The sequence below is a fragment of the Alosa sapidissima genome, chromosome 15, assembly GCF_018492685.1.
Source record: "Alosa sapidissima isolate fAloSap1 chromosome 15, fAloSap1.pri, whole genome shotgun sequence".
Taxonomy (NCBI): domain Eukaryota; kingdom Metazoa; phylum Chordata; class Actinopteri; order Clupeiformes; family Clupeidae; genus Alosa; species Alosa sapidissima.
The window spans coordinates 10,664,875-10,681,088 of NC_055971.1; the positions used below are offsets into that span (position 1 = coordinate 10,664,875).

Below are 16,214 nucleotides of genomic sequence, written 5' to 3' on the forward strand. Positions count from 1 at the left end.
AGTCAACACAGGGCAAAGCACACTGTGGGAAGGGACAGACTCTGGGCTTGAGTTTGACAACGCATTTATTGGTGAGCTTTTAAGACTTTAAGACTTTGAATCAGTATTACCGGCACCTTACAGCACCTCCTGAAACAGAGGCACAGAGGGGGAGAGGGGACGAAAGGGAGATAGGCAGAGGTTGTGCTGCAGACCAGGGCTGAGGAGAGGACAGCATGTCTGTGACCGGAGGCAGCAGGGCTGTGGGGGCCTCCTCGCCGGACGAGCCCAGTGCCAAGCTGTTCTGCTGCGGCCCTCTGAGACGCTGGGTCCCTCTTGCCATCCGGGAAGAGCTCTACTACATCTTGCGCATGACTGGACCCCTGGTAAGAGAGACCAACACTCTGCTTAGGCATTGCATTACAGTTCATACGTCATGTACATGGACTACGTAAACATTTAGTAAATATTTCATACTGTACAGTATATGTGTACTCTCATAGATCCATCTGTAATCTAAATATATGACAAATTAAAAAGGAAAAGCTAATATTTTTCATGATAAAAAGGCTTCCAGGAATAAAGTGTCTCAATATTAGTGTTTGCATAGATCTGCTATTTTTTCATGTCTGTTTCCATCTGATTTGTCTTGATAGATGTTATACCGTGTTCTGAATTTCCTGACACCATTTTTTGTGACAATGTTCTGTGGTCGCCTGGGGAACACTGTACTGGCTGGCTATGCCATGGCATCAGTGGTGAGTTCCCCCACTGATCATCCACCATACAGTAGTACACCATACAATATCTCATGAGCTATTTCTGACTTAGATTTATATGATCACATAAAATATGTACTGTATAACAAATAAGTAATGTGATAAGTATAACAATAACAAATATGAACACATTACTTGTAACAACAATTTTACTGTGACAGGATGAACTTCCATCTGAGATAAAGACATATTTGAGAAAATTGTTGAGATAAACCCACTCTTGCCATCTAAATGCTATATACTGTATAGTCTATCATGCACTGAATCTATTCATTTCCTATCTAAACAAAATCACATGTATAAGATATAATGCACTGAATGTTTTGTTTTCCAGATAATAAGTGTATCAACTTTAGCAACAGGAGGGGGACTAATCCTTGCATGTAACACTTTAGTATCTCAGGTAAAAATATGCAATCCTCTTTTATACTTCCAACTCACAGTTATAAAACATCACATTAATTCTACAGTGTAACAAATGTTTCTATACTTGTTTATGTCCTGACTAGCACCATAAAAGCCTGACAGATTTGTTTTCACGAAATATGTGCAACAGTACTACTACTGCTACTACTGTAATACAACAAAAATACAGCTATATTACAGTATTATGACCGCCGCGCAGCGAAGCGTTTAGTCAGATTTTTTTTTTTTTTTCTTTTTCGCATGTCCAAATTTCCGTCAAGGATTCCCGGGACACTGTAAGACCGGGGTACACGAAACTTGGTGGGCATGTAACCCCACATGGATAGCATGGAACCATCGTTTTTCGTTTTGATCTGTAGCCCCCCCGCTGGACTGGACCCCCGAAAGGAGGGTAGGGCAGACACAGTTTTCTGTGAATATCTCGAGAACCGTAGGGTTTAGGAGGACCATTTATTTTTGTATGTTGATCTCAAAGGGCCATGTCAACCCATTCCATAACCACTCATTTCATGTATAGCGCCACCTAGTTAAACACAAAAAAGTAAAAATGAGGTGTTGTAATCGCAGGTATCTGTGACCTAACATAGTCAAAACTGCACGAAATTGAAAGTGTAGGATCATTATGACACCCTCTGAATGCATGCCAAGTTTCGTGGACTTTCGTTCATGGGGGGCCTTACAATAAAATAATTTATGTGTACATTTAGTGACCGTACACCAACAAGGATTCCCGGGACACTGAAAGACCGGGGTACACGAAACTTGGTGGGCATGTACACTGTAACCCCACCTGGATAGCATGGAACCATTGTTTTTCGTTTTGATCTGTAGCCCCCCCGCTGGACTGGACCCCCTTAAAGGAGGGTAGGGCAGACACAGTTTTCTGTGAATATCTTGAGAACCATAGGGACTAGGATGACATGTGCATAAACAGATAACACACAAGCACATGCACATTGTGGGCAGCCGTGGTCCACTGGTTAGCACTCTGGACTTGCCAGTGGGCCGCGGCTGAAGTGCCCTTGAGCAAGGCACCTAACCCCTCACTGCTCCCCGAGCGCCGCCGTTGCAGCAGGCAGCTCACTGCGCCGGGATTAGTGTGAGCTTCACCTCACTGTGTGTTCACTGTGTGTGTTTCACTAATTCACAGATTGGGTTAAATGCAGAGACCAAATTTCCCTCACGGGATCAAAAAAGTATATATACTTATACTTACTTACACATGCACGCACACCCACCCACCCACACACACATAAACATAAAAATGTACACACACACATGCACACAATTCAAGAATTTCTCAGAATTACGAACAGGCAAGATGGGGGTGGGGTTGTATAAAATGTATTTTACATGTGAAATCTATGAACTAATCATGTTTGGGTACTTGTTGTCTAGCAGATACCAGTGAGAATTGAGTGTGCATAATGCAATTCAGTGAGACAGTTAGAATCATATATGCCTTTCAGCGTGACTTATTTTTGTGGAAAACATGTGCTGGACTGGGCGGTGGTCATATTTTGTACCGCTCTGCGGTACATCTAGTTGCTATTGGTACTACAACTAATAATGTTTACCTAAAATTATACTGCAATTCTCCAGAGCTTACAGATACTAAGATGCACCCTGCTGCTGAGCTGTGTGTGTGTGTGTGTGTGTGTGTGTGTGTGTGTGCGTGTGCGTGTTGTCCTGCTGCTGAGCTGTGTGCCATCTCTTACTAGGGAGGTTGGCGCCGTCATGTATGTTAGGTCAGCCCTTGGGTACATGTCACTGATTTCGGTTGTTAGGGGTTCATACATACTGTACTTGGAGATGTAAGCTTTGCCGTGAATAAAGCTCTCTGAGATTTCTGACTTGACTACTGACTGGCTGAGACTTTGTTTAACTGATTGCTAAAAACCTAGACCGATTGTGTATGTGTTTGTTCTCTGCGCAGACGTTTGGGGCGAGGAACCTGCTGCGTGTGGGGGTGATCCTGCAGAGGAGCGTCCTGATCCTGCTGCTCTTCTGTCTGCCCTGCTGGGCACTGCTGGTCAACTCCCAGGCCATCCTGCTGGTGCTGGGACAGGACCCCGAGGTGGCCAGGTAACCAGCATTGGACATTCAAATCTCAGATCAGGAGGAAGTTTAGGAAATATGTTTGTGCACTATTTGCTGATGTAATGCTAAAACATCAAACAGTTTGAGTTTCCCACAGCTGTGAAAACAGAATGTGTGTTTGGAGATGGACATCTGGTTTTAGGGGACATAAATAAATATAATGCTGTGGGAAAAAATCCTGAGTTTACAGTTTTTCTCAGTTGCTTTGGTGCATGTTTCATGCAATTAGTGCTTCTTTTTTTTTTGTCTCAAAAGCAAGTATTTATGCCACTGAAACTGTCAGTGCAATCAAAATGACAAGTCCTTACACCATTGTTTATATCAAGATAGTCAAACTGCTTTGTCTTGTTGTCAATATGACAGTTTACTCTGTAAGTATTTTCTAATGAACAATGAAAGGCTTTAACAGCATTGTGCAAATGAAAAATGACCAATATACAGTAAAACACCCCTTGGTCAGAGCTGTGTGTAGACATTCCTGTCTATTAGGTCACACATACAGTATAGGCCTACGTATATATGCTAGACAGACTATCTAAGTCAAGACTTCTGATCTGAGAAATGTGTCAAAATGACTTAGAAAAACTGTAATCACTGTTTAAGTTTTGAGGGGGTCCTTTGAAATTAACTACAGTATGTAAAATTAAAAGTATGTACACTGCACAATTATTGCTGTCACATTGGATCACATAGCCTGCGAGCTAATCCAGTTGCACCCTTGAGACAAAAAAAGGCTTTGAAATGTATGAATGGAAGTTACTGAATGGTCCAAATGACCATTACATTTAACAATACAATATAGCATGCATATGCTCTATATCCTCTTGTAGGATAGCGCAGATCTATGTGATTGCAGTGTTACCTGCTGTTCCGGTAAGGTACAAGACACTACTGTAGGTCCTATCTACAATCAGTAAAATAAAATAATATTGTTGGTATTATCAATAATGCAACACTCACCTTTGATCTATCTTCCTTATTAACCTGTTGCTGATTTTTTTTTAAATGACAGGCAATTTTCTTACACCTCTTGCTGGTAGCTTATCTTCAAAATCAGGTATACCCCATGTACAGTGAAACTCATCATCAGTCATACTGTACATGTCATTGTTATTTACATTTTGACAGAGTCATATGGAACATGTGTCTATGATATTTTCTTTTTCTTTTGGTTGTAGGGTGTAATTCTGCCACAGGTCTACATGAGTGCTGTCGCAGCTGTGGGCACCTTGCTGATAAACTATATTTTAGTGTCCTGGCTGGACCTTGGGGTCCCGTAAGTGCACTCCCCATTCATATAACACAACTGACAATGCAAATGGCAGTCAGTCAGTCCCAACAGAAGCTAAAAGATTTTAATTCCATCACTCATTTTCTCTCTCTCTCTCTCTCTCTCTCTCTCTCTCTCTCTCTCTCTCTCTCTCTCTCTCTCTCTCTCTCTTTCCCTCTCTGTTTGTGTGTTTCAGAGGTTCTGCTGCAGCCAACTCAGTTGCTCAGATCATCAGCTGTATTCTTTTATTGTCTTACATAATCTGGAGGAAGCTGCATGTTAAAACCTGGGATGGTAACTATAAGACTTGCCATTGCACCACATCAGTGAATTCAGAATTCAGTTAACCCTACCTAATCACATTCCTACCTAAAAAAACACATCTTAAATTAAGACAAAGCTGTAGCTTTTCTATCATGTGCATTGGTATAAAAAATATTATAAGATATATAATACCAGATATTGTGGTCACAGTAGCAACTATTCAAAAACTTGGTTGTGCTTTCTGGGTATGCCTTTGTGTGGCTATATTACCATGGTTCCATGTGATCATGTGATGTGTTCAGAGCATCCTAAAGAGAGAGCAAGGGGGGTGATGATGACAACTGGGCAGGGATAGAAGGTCGCATGGGGTGAGTAAAGGAGCTAAGGAGCTAAATCTGATTTATCTAGTGTCATAACATAGTCTAGGTAGAGGAAGGGTGGAGTGAGAAGGCAGTGTGTAATTTCTCAGAAATAATGACCAATCTGTACATCTGCTTTTTTCAGTTGGTATTTCATATTTTTATTGTGCAACTGAAGTCAGGGTTTTCGCACCTCTGCATTCCCGTTCTGTCTAAAACTGGTGAAAAAGGTCAGGCTTCTTTCAATGAGAACATTAGTGCAATATAAGACTTCACTCTCCTTACTGGAAGTCAGTCAGTATGGCATCGTAATGAGTTTGAAACTGATATTTTAAGGCAGAATAACTACACTGTGTTGCTTCAAGGATTTGAAGAAAGTCATATTAGGATCCTCTAATCAACAAACACACCGTCACATTTCACAGGTTAATAGAATTTGTGGAAATGAATAGAAGTGGAGTGCAAAACCCAGCTTAATTGTCAGCCTGGCTTTTTCAAAAGATTTGTCTTGACACTTCAAGCGCTGCACATCCACCATCAGAGAGTTCTCTGAGCAGGTGAAGCAGATTTGTTGTCGGCTCCACTCTCCCATGAACTTTTTTTCACTATTAGCATTCCTATGGCATCCCACCTGACATCATGCAGACAAGTCCCGGCTGGGCTTTAAAGCCCCGATCACACTCGTGTGACGGGAATACGTATCAGCGTCGGACCACGGACAGGCACCCATGCGTGTTCATCTCCTAAAGCTGTTACTTTTTCCCTTTGGAGATTGAATCGAGGATCTGTCACTACAGAGATGTTTTATTCAGGAGCAGTGTGCCATAGATCAACATGGGCTGCTACTACATAATATGCCAAAGCAAACGTTGCAGAATAATCAGATAGGCTACTGCTGGTGGAAGGTGTAGGACTACACGCCTGTCAATTTAATGCATTTATATGTTTTTCAACACCAAGGCTGAAAGTTAATGCTTCTCTCTTGCAAGGCTGGACCATGGAATGCCTCCAGGAGTGGGGCTCTTTCATGAGGCTGGCCATCCCCAGTGCCTTCATGTTTTGTCTAGAGTGGTGGGTGTATGAATTTGGAGGATTCTTTGCCGGTCAGTATAACTCAGCACCTTGACGACAGTTCATACATTCATATCTTATCTGTGTTTAATGAGACCCTTTTTTTTGCCCTCTCCCAGGTATGTTGAGTGAAGATGAATTGGCAGCACAGCACGTGGTCATGATGCTAGGGTTTCTAAATTATATGGTAAAGACCTATAATTCAACAGTCATTTTCTCAGTCTGCCTTCATGATCACAGATTACATTTCTGTCACAACCACTCTTACTTAACTGCCATTACATTGACATTTCAGAGGAGAGCAACAAATTTGTATCAAATTAGAGTAAATATTTTGATAATGGTGATATATTTGTGTTTTTCTGTGTGTTTTGTGTACAGTACAGTGCACTTTGTACCATAATTATTTGAGGCTTTTATATGTGTCTGCCATGGTTCGTGATTGAGAAGGAAAATGTCTGTGAGGTTGCTGTAATTGTGGTCAAAGCTAAAGAGAAACATAGTTAAGGTTACAGTAACTTCTCACCCATAGAAATCTCACGTAATCACATTTCTTTTCATCTTCAAAGTTAAACCCTAAACGTGTCAAACATTGAATTACATTTTTGGGGCAGTTTGGGGTCTCACCCGGTTAAATCTGGTAATTGAATAGTGAAGTTAAACATTAGATTAGATTTTTAAAATATCAGCATGACAAAGCATGTTGTATATTAACCCTGAGAACTATGTTGAACATTCTTAGAATCTTTCTGTGACTCCAGGGTTCCAGGTACTGAAGAGATGTGTTGTCTTGCCTTAGATTCCTCTAAGCATCCAGGGAGCCGCGTGTGTGCGTGTGGGGAATGCACTGGGTGCTGGAGATACCAATGGGGCCATCAGAACCAGTAAAATATGTCTTGCCCTCACAGGTCAGCTCCATTGCTTTTCATTAGTAATTACATATATCTTCACAGGTCAGCTCCATTGCTTTTCATTAGTATATCTCTTCCACTTTGTTGTGACTTATGGTTGTCTGTCTCGTCCTAACATGCTGTCTATTTATTGTGCTATTGTATTTTATGTATTTCATGTATTTTAATTATTGTATGTCATGCACCTTGAGACCAAAGCAAATTCCTTGTATGTGAAAACCTACTTGGCAATAAACCTGCACATTGCTGTTTTCTACTGACCACGGCCTCACCATACCTTTTCATTTACAGCTGTGTTTGCGGTGTTTCAGGGTGTTATTCTAGCCTCCACAAAGTCAGTCATTGGCTTTATTTTCACTTCAGATGAGTATGTCAGTTACAATATTTTGTCATTTAAAATATTAAAAATCAAAGACAGCTTTTTCAGACATGTTTTTCTTTTCTCTTTACAGGAAAATTGCAAAGTTGGTCTCTGGAGTTCTCAATGTTTATTGTTTCTCACAGTTCTTAGATGGACTTGTGGTGAGTGGTGCCACTAAACTGATTAGTGTAAAAGACTGAAGCCTTTGAACCTTTGGGCATCAAGCTTTCTAAGACTTGGAGTGATACATCATCAATATTTTATATCAGAATTAACATTTTTTTCTACTGAGGAAAAACAGAACAGAAATGTGTGCAGTGTCCTGCCCATGTGTGATGCGTGTGGACACACTGTATTGGGGATGTGTGATTATGTGATGTGTGTGCAGTGGCGTGCACAGACATTTTGGGGGGCAGGTGCTCAGGAGGGGGGGGGGGGGGGGGGGGCACTTTTTAGCGCACGTGGAACACTTAATTATAAAACAAATTACACGCACATGAATGAAATTTGACTTGTGCTGCAATTAGTAAATCAATATACAATTAAGACAATAAAGAGACCAAAATGTGTTAATTTATGTTGCCTAACAAAACCTATACAACAGAAAACGTTCGTCGTGACAAAGGAAGAGCGATAGGCTGGTCGGGTGTGCGCAAGGAGGCGGCTCATTTCGCGGCATTGTTTCAGTCGTTTTTAATGGCTCAGGTTTTCAAAAGATCATTTCAAAACCGACCTCAGTAAAATCTTAATAATATTAATAATTAAAAAAAAAAAAACAAGTTTCAAAAGGGCATTTTCGTTGATAAAGGGCAAACTTCCTAGTGCTTTAGCACCACCTAGTGTCTATTTATGCACGCCTATGTGTGTGTGTACACTGTACTGGGTATGTATGTGTTGTGAGTGTACACAATGTATATACTGGGTATGTGTGTGTTGTGTGTGTACACAGCGTATGTACTGGGGATGTGATGTGTGTGTTGTGTGTGTACACACCGTATGTACTGTGGATGTGTGTGTTGTGTGTACGTGTTTACTGGAGATGTGAGATGTTTAGATGATTGTCTATCTTCCTCTCCCCAGTGTGTGTCTATGGGTATTCTCCTTGGTGCAGGACGACAGAGGATAGCTGCTGTTGCTAATCTCTTTGGCTACTACTGCATAGGGCTTCCTGTTGGAATTGCACTTATGTTTACTGCAGGACTACGAGTGGCCGGTTTGTTCACTCTGTTCTCCCGATAATTATTTCCCCAAAATATTCTTGTGAATAAAAGCAGACAAAAAAATGACTACAGCACCATAACATCCATCCATCTATCCATCTATATATCTATTTATCTATATGTCTATCTATCTATCTATTTATCTATCTATCTATAATCATCTCTCTCTTTACAGGCTTTTGGCTCGGCCTGTTGATCTGTGTCTGTGTTCAAGTGACATTTTTCCTCACTGTCATCTTCAAAATGAACTGGAAGATTATAACCAAGGAGGTATGCCCACATTTCTCAATGTCACTATTAGCATTGCATGTCGGACAGGGGAAGAGGTTAACAATCGACAGACTGTAGTAATTCAGTGAGATGATATGTAATCCAGCAGTTCACTGAGGTTGTGTTGTTGCAGGCAGTCGCACGTGCAGGGGTGAATGTCTACGCAGACCTTATGCCTAGACCTGAACAGCTTCCCCTGGAGAATAACAGAGAGGTTTGTGTTTATCTCTGATGTGATGTAACATCTACTGACACCCTTTAAGAGCTATAGAGCAGTGGAAAAAAGTGAGGCCCCATTTCTAAGTTGACAACTGAAATGATACATTACAAAATCAGAGAAACTTGCAGCTTATAATGACAATTCTGAAACCTATTTTCATGTTAAAAATCTGTTAAAAAGTTTTTTTGTATGACATGTTTCACATACTATGATCAGGCAACACATTTTTTATTCCACTAATAAATGTAATAGCATGTAAACACAAATAACTTGTTTCCTTTGAGACAGACAGAGAACGGCCATGGGTCTGTGGTGCTGCAGGAGGTGCAGAAGGCTCATGGCAGTGAGAGGCGGCAGCCTGCTGCTCTGCTCTCCCCCTCTCAGCTCCTCCTCAGGAGAGGCCTCTCTGTGCTGATTCTCCTCCTCATCCTCTGTGTGGGAGTCACAGTCCACTTCCTCCTGCCTCTACCCGAGTCCTACTGGAGCTCAAGAACCAATGGCACCATGGACGCTGGAAACTGGACCACTGCCAACCCACTGGAACAAAGTACAATGCTGATGTAGACCAAAGGGATTAGGCCAGACAAGATGCTAAATGTACATACAGTATGTACAGTACACTTGTGCCTATGGCAAACTACTCTTTTTTAAAATAAACTTTCCAAGTTTCACCTATAGCACTTATGAGTTGGTCATACTTTGCTTTTTTGAATGAGGAGGTAACTCAAGATGTATGCAACATGAGTGAAACCTTTAAGAGAGAAGTGATTTCGTGAAATTGGTGCCTTTTGCGTCCCTAACAAATAATCAGTTCTAAAGTTGCTTTAACAACAAATAAATTTGTAATGTAAAAAACGTAATGTTACTATAGATCATATGCTCAATATAAGACCAAGAAAAAGCCAATGAAATATCATTTTAAATCATTAAAATCACATATTATATGCTATGGGTAAGGATTTTGGCATGTCTCTCGCAAGTTGTTCTTTTTCAACAGGACTTCTCTTTTATAAAATGTTGGTAAAATGATACAATTTTCACAGTTGTATATTGTCTCAAGTGTAATCTCATTGTTAAGCAATGGTTTTGACATAAATAGATATATTTTCTTAGAAAATAATAATTTTTAGCCTGACGAGCCAGACTCACATCAAGATGTAGGGTCTGGGAACTTACCATAGGCACTGCTCAATCCGAGGGGTGGGATAAACGGTTGTCTTTCAAATTTCTTCTGCACACAATAGGATAGCGCTACAACCGGCTACAACTCATGAGTCCCATGCATTTTCCCACCAGCGGAGCTAGTTGGCTGATCAAACTTTTGCCAATTAAAAAAAAGCTTATCTCGAGTCACGATTCAAAGACCACAGTTCTCCAGCAGCAGCATCCATCTTCTTTGTTTTCAAGTAACAGGAAATTCACCGTCGCCGACTCTATACACTGTGATTGTGATTAGCTCGCAAGCCAACGAAGAGTTGCTAGACTACCCTGGCTGCAAATTACGTTTTCTGCTGCTAGGGTAAGTCTAGATTTCTAGGCTAAATCATTTTAGCATTGTCCCCTAATTTCATATCAGTCCTGTTACTATTACCAAAAAACATAAAACGATGGTACAAACCAGAAGTGACATAATTTTTGCATTTAACCCAATCGTGAATTAGTGAAACACAAACAGCACACAGTGAGGTGAAGCACACACTAATCCCGGCGCAGTGAGCTGCCTGCTACAATGGCGGCGCTCGGGGATCAGTGAGGGGTTAGGTGCCTTGCTCAAGGGCACTTCAGCCGCGGCCCACTGGTCGGGGCTCGAACCGGAAACCCTCCAGAGTGCTAACCAGTGGGCCACGGCTGCCCCTCAAGGGTGATTGATTACATGGTCAATGATAGTGGCACAAATTTCATCTCTGACAACTGTTCTTGCAGCCTTTGCAATCCTTTGCACGCATTCTTACACCTCTACCTTGCCCTCTCCTTGGGCCTGCTCTTCTCCCTGACCCTGCTCCTCTCACTGCATCTCTCACTGGGCCTGCTCTTCTCCCTGAGCCCCTTGCTCTTCCTCTTCCTCGTCTAGACATTACAGTGTTTGTCTTTTTCTGTTTCTGTTTCCAAAAACATCACTCCTCAAAGTCCTCCTTTTACTGTATAAGTGTCAATGTAATAGAAAAAATAACCCCTGCCACTGAGTCTAAGCCAGACTGGAATCAGCTGTGGTTGGCCCAATTTACCCAATATAAATCAGTTGTGTGTCAATTATTAAATTTTTTGTTTATTATCATCATTGCAGAAGCAGAGGTTTTTATACTGTATCTAAGGTTTGGAATATTGTTTTTGCTATTGTGGGATGTGTGTTAACATTCGTAAATACTACAAAAACAATCCATCATTTTGTTGGGAGGTACAGCTTGTTTGTTAAGAAAATGTAAGCATTGTGGAAATGTGTTCACTGACTGCATATCGTGTGAAAACGACATGAAATGTGTGAATGGTATGTCCACAAAAGACTGATGCTGTGCTAATTATGTTTAGAGTTTTGAAAATGTGACCACTGGTTGGACAATTGCTTGTTAGCGACTGAAAAAAAAATGTAATTAAAGGAAAGAAGTCGACCAAGTCGACCAAAACAATAGCCAGTATTTTATGTACAGCTTACAATGGACTGTTTAAAGAATGGGCCTACATTAACAGAAATGTTTAGTCATTACCTTTGTTCATTCTGGTCTGCCCATGACAGCACAGAGTTAAGTCACCGACATGTGAAAGACGGAGTCTCCTCTGTTTGTAGTGTTGTAGTGAGCGTTAAACACTCAGTGCAAAGGTTAGCTTAGAGCTGCTGCATAACTTCCACAGCTGCAGGCCTGACTGGAACGTTGCTAAATCTGCTCACAGAGGTAAACATCCATTTGCTAGGGTTAACTCAGGAAACGTTTCTATGTCAAAATACACTAAAGTGAGGGGAATGTATTGACATTGTATTGTGTGTATTTCAGATGTAAGTTGGGTGCTGTTCAAATTTCTGGTCAAATTATTTAAATTTAAATTCAGTGACGAACTGATTTCTTGGTGTTTTGTGGAGAGGTTTATTGGAGTATTTGTTGGTGTAGTTTTCATTCCCAGGGCTTTTATGTATGGCTTTAACCATTTGCTACAGGCTGTCAGCAGGTTCAGAGATACCAATAAAAGTGTTTGAATGTGTGCCTTTAAAGATCACTTTTTGCCTCTTTCTTATGCATGGTCAATTACTAATCTATTACTTAAGTAGATAGTTAGCATAAAATGATTTAGATCACATTTGCAAATAAATCAAGACCTGTTCTTTGCCATACTCACATTTTATCTAGAGTGCTGATAAGAAATACATAAGACCATTGATCAGAGAAGCTCAACATACAGTATTGCTTAGCGTCCCCTCACTGAGTAAATCAAAACTGTGTTCAACTCCTCCTTTAATCAGTGACCCTTTAAGAAAGCTGAAAGCCTATTACCCCTGAAGCTGGCTGAAGGACGGCACCAGTAGTAGCCCCTGACCAGTCCAGGGCTGAGGAGAGGACAGACAACATGTCTGTGACCGGAGGCAGCAGGGCTGCGGGGGCCTCCTTGCCGGACGAGCCCAGTGCCAAGCTGTTCTGCTGCGGCCCTCTGAGACGCTGGGTCCCTTTGGCCATCCGGGAAGAGCTCTACTACATCTTGCGCATGACCGGACCCCTGGTAAGAGTTCTCGAGTGACCACTCGTGTGATGTGTAGGATATGTGCCATTCTCTGATTTGATTTGGGCTTCACATGGAGTCAAATTAAAAATCAGTCCACCTGAATGGGAAAAAACAGCATTGGAAAGTAAAATCTTGTACTTTTTACTTTAAAATGATCTGCTGTGTAGAGGGTGACAGATACCGCATTAAACATTATACATTACAATTTCTGTTCCCTCTGCAAAGTACTGTTTTACCCCATGCCTTGTACTTCCTCTAATGTGTTGGGTTCTGTATGAAACAGACGCTGTGGTGGCCAGCTGGACACACAAACTGCTTTATGCAATGAACGCCTACTGGGTACCCAGTGTGTCCCAGCCTGCTTGATTCCTAAAAATATGGCAGTGTAGCTCTCAGTTAGAACTGCCGAGTCACCTGTTGTCTCTGCATCCATCCTTTCCAAACAAAGCCACATAACCTACTGTAACATCGTGGGCTTTGGACTGATGCTGTGCTTGCTTTTTATGACCATTCCATTGATGTCTGTCAGTGTGACTCTTTCTTTTGTCTTTAATGCCTCCGCAGCTTACGTGTCGTACTCTGAATTACCTCTTGCCCTTCGTGGTGACGATATTCGTTGGCCGCCTGGGGAACAGTGCTCTTGCTGGTTATGCCATGGCCTGTGCTGTAAGCTACTTTCCATCGCATGTCCCATCAGTCTTGGTGGATTCTTTTATAACCTACTGCATAAGCCATTCACACAATTTCTGTTGTCCATGCACACAGCAGTGACAGTCTGCTCATTGCTCTACAGGTTATAAATATATCAAGTGCATCTACGGGTCTTGGATTATCCCTAGCCTGTGACACACTCATTGCTCAGGTAGGCTTCAGCTTGATGTTTATACGCAAGATTTTCCAGATGACTGCAACCTGAGGAGGATCTAAGACAAATTATAGTAGGGTTAAAAAAAAAACCAGGATCTTATGTTCTTATTCTGTCACATAAGATGAAAGCTACGCCAGAAGAATGCTGAAGGTGGTGTTTTTAAACTAAAACAGTGTCCTGTGTCTGGCATTGTAAGTGTGTGATTACAGTATGTTGTATGAAATGACAAGAAGAAATTGTGTTTGTTGATGGTAATCTTTACTGTAAGACAAGGTGTAGATGAGTATACAGTATGTATGCATGCATGTTTGTGTGTGTGTGTGAGAGAGTGCCAGTGTGTTTGTGTGTGTGTGAGAGAGAGTGTGTGTGTGTCTGTGAGCAAGTGCCCTGCTGCTGAGCTGTGTGTGTGTCTGTGACTGTGAGCAAGTGCTCTGCTGATTAGTTGTGTGTGTGTGTGTGTGTGTGTGTATGGGTGTCTTTGAGCAAGTGCCCAGCTGCTGAGCTGTGTGCATGTATGTGTTTGTTCTCTGCGCAGACGTTTGGGGCGAGGAACCTGCTGCGTGTGGGGGTGATCCTGCAGAGGAGCGTCCTGATCCTGCTGCTCTTCTGTCTGCCCTGCTGGGCACTGCTGGTCAACTCCCAGGCCATCCTGCTGGTGCTGGGACAGGACCCCGAGGTGGCCAGGTAACCAGCACTGGAAGCTGAGTGACTGCAAATCTAGTGTTTCTAGGCAGCCATCATCGCAACAGCAATTCACTCCAGTAAAATTAAAATAAAATTATGTGGAGTGTGAGAGAGTACTGTCAGTATGTGGTCTGACTGCCGCAAGCTCCTTGGTGTTGCAGTCAGGCTGCTGGTTTGACTGCTCTCTCCCTTTCCTACATGGACACATATGCAAATGTTTTCAAAGGCATACTATATATGACATTTCTGAAGACATAGGCCTATATAAAATTATTATAATCTAATGTAAGCAGAAATAAAAACACCACAGAGCTGATTTTAATGTTGTTTTCAGTGTATTTGAATAACTGAACTTTACCCTGATAAGAACTTGTCATTCATTACCTTTTTTTATCTTTCAGAATAGCAGAAATTTACGTGTTGGCATATCTTCCTGCCATACCGGTTAGTCAGTGTGAATAATATATCACAGGTTACGTTACATCACAATTAAACATCATCATTTAATCCTTCAATACATTGTCTTAATCTCCAAATTACAGGCTTTGTTTATGCATCAGTTAATGATGTCCTATCTACAAAACCAGGTATGCTGTTTTATTTAAATTCATGTGTATTTCCCAGACATCTTATGTTGTATCATGCATGCATGTATAGTATCCATGGTTACCACCATGTCTTTTGTCTCTGTGCAGGGGATAATTTTACCACAGGTGTATTCAGCTGTTATGTCCAATATCTCCAGTCTGTTAACCCACTACGCTCTGGTCTCCTGGCTGGACCTCGGAATCATGTAAGTTATCCTGTAGCTACTCAATAGATTAATGAATGGTTGCAAATTGATATAACATTAGGTATATCAACATTTAAGCAATGAGAAGGAAAAGGAAAATGTGACAAAATTAATTCCCATCAATTCCCAAAATTAATTCCCCTTCCAAACTGGATATTTTCCTTGTTCCAGAGGGTCTGCGGCAGCCAACTCTCTCTCGATCATCTACAACATGCTGTTTCTCTTCCTCTTCATCTACTGGAGGAAGCTGTTCGTGGCCACATGGCCAGGTAAGAGGTGTCTCATAGTGTTAGTCTTCTTTAGAAAGCCAACAAACATGTCCACATGAATAGGCGCTATTCCAGACCATAATGCTGTGGGGTACCTCACAGATGAACTCCAATCAGACGTTAGACATCACAGTGTAAAAACCCAAGAGACATTCAATACATTCACTATTTTTGCAAATGGGCAGTGTTAGTGTAGTGGCTAAAGAGCTGGGCTAGCAGGCAGTAGCCAGATAAGTTGCGGGTTTAAATTCTGGCTGCCTCCATTATACTGTTGAGCAAGACTCCAGTAATTTTTCACACAGATCTCTGTTTCTCAAGGTCACAATGTAATTAAAGGAAAAAAACAAGCAACGTGTTTTTGTTGTTATGTCACAGGGTGTGAATAGCTCAGCTGTGTGGCAGGGGTGCAAATAGAAAAAAATTCGCACACTCCTTGGTATTCTTTTGTTGAGTTCATTTTCTCATTTGGCACATGACCAAAGACCGCAAGGTCGAAACGTCATGTGCCAAATGAGAAAATAAACTCAACAAAAGAATACCAAGGAGTGTGCGAACTTTTTTCCTAAAAAACTTGACCCTTTTTTTTGTTCAGCACCTGGGATGTACACAAAGTCTCCTTGGAAGAAAAGGAGGGGTGCAAATAGACACTCTGAATAAGGTAT

General features: G+C 41.5%; 1 protein-coding gene across 3 annotated transcripts in view; it reads left to right on the plus strand.

Annotated features, from left to right (window-relative positions):
* slc47a4 (solute carrier family 47 member 4) overlaps window positions 1–16,214 on the plus strand; it is a 19,717-nt gene continuing 3,503 nt past the window's right edge. Inside the window, exons 1-17 of one of the 3 annotated variants that reach the window (XM_042063923.1) lie at window positions 1–365; window positions 636–737; window positions 1,093–1,161; window positions 3,121–3,269; window positions 4,115–4,157; window positions 4,297–4,341; window positions 4,463–4,560; window positions 4,751–4,848; window positions 6,167–6,280; window positions 6,368–6,435; window positions 7,048–7,156; window positions 7,451–7,526; window positions 7,612–7,681; window positions 8,601–8,733; window positions 8,916–9,010; window positions 9,144–9,224; window positions 9,519–9,907. In XM_042063923.1, coding sequence (XP_041919857.1) covers window positions 216–365; window positions 636–737; window positions 1,093–1,161; window positions 3,121–3,269; window positions 4,115–4,157; window positions 4,297–4,341; window positions 4,463–4,560; window positions 4,751–4,848; window positions 6,167–6,280; window positions 6,368–6,435; window positions 7,048–7,156; window positions 7,451–7,526; window positions 7,612–7,681; window positions 8,601–8,733; window positions 8,916–9,010; window positions 9,144–9,224; window positions 9,519–9,794 — 1,776 coding nt within the window. In that variant the 5' untranslated portion in view covers window positions 1–215 and the 3' untranslated portion in view covers window positions 9,795–9,907. Of the gene's footprint in view, window positions 366–635; window positions 738–1,092; window positions 1,162–3,120; window positions 3,270–4,114; window positions 4,158–4,296; window positions 4,342–4,462; window positions 4,561–4,750; window positions 4,849–6,166; window positions 6,281–6,367; window positions 6,436–7,047; window positions 7,157–7,450; window positions 7,527–7,611; window positions 7,682–8,600; window positions 8,734–8,915; window positions 9,011–9,143; window positions 9,225–9,518; window positions 9,908–11,925; window positions 12,119–12,681; window positions 12,936–13,502; window positions 13,605–13,731; window positions 13,801–14,341; window positions 14,491–14,891; window positions 14,935–15,032; window positions 15,078–15,185; window positions 15,284–15,454; window positions 15,553–16,214 lie in introns of those variants that run through there. The other 2 variants (XM_042063922.1, XM_042063921.1) reach the window with 2 other exon arrangements.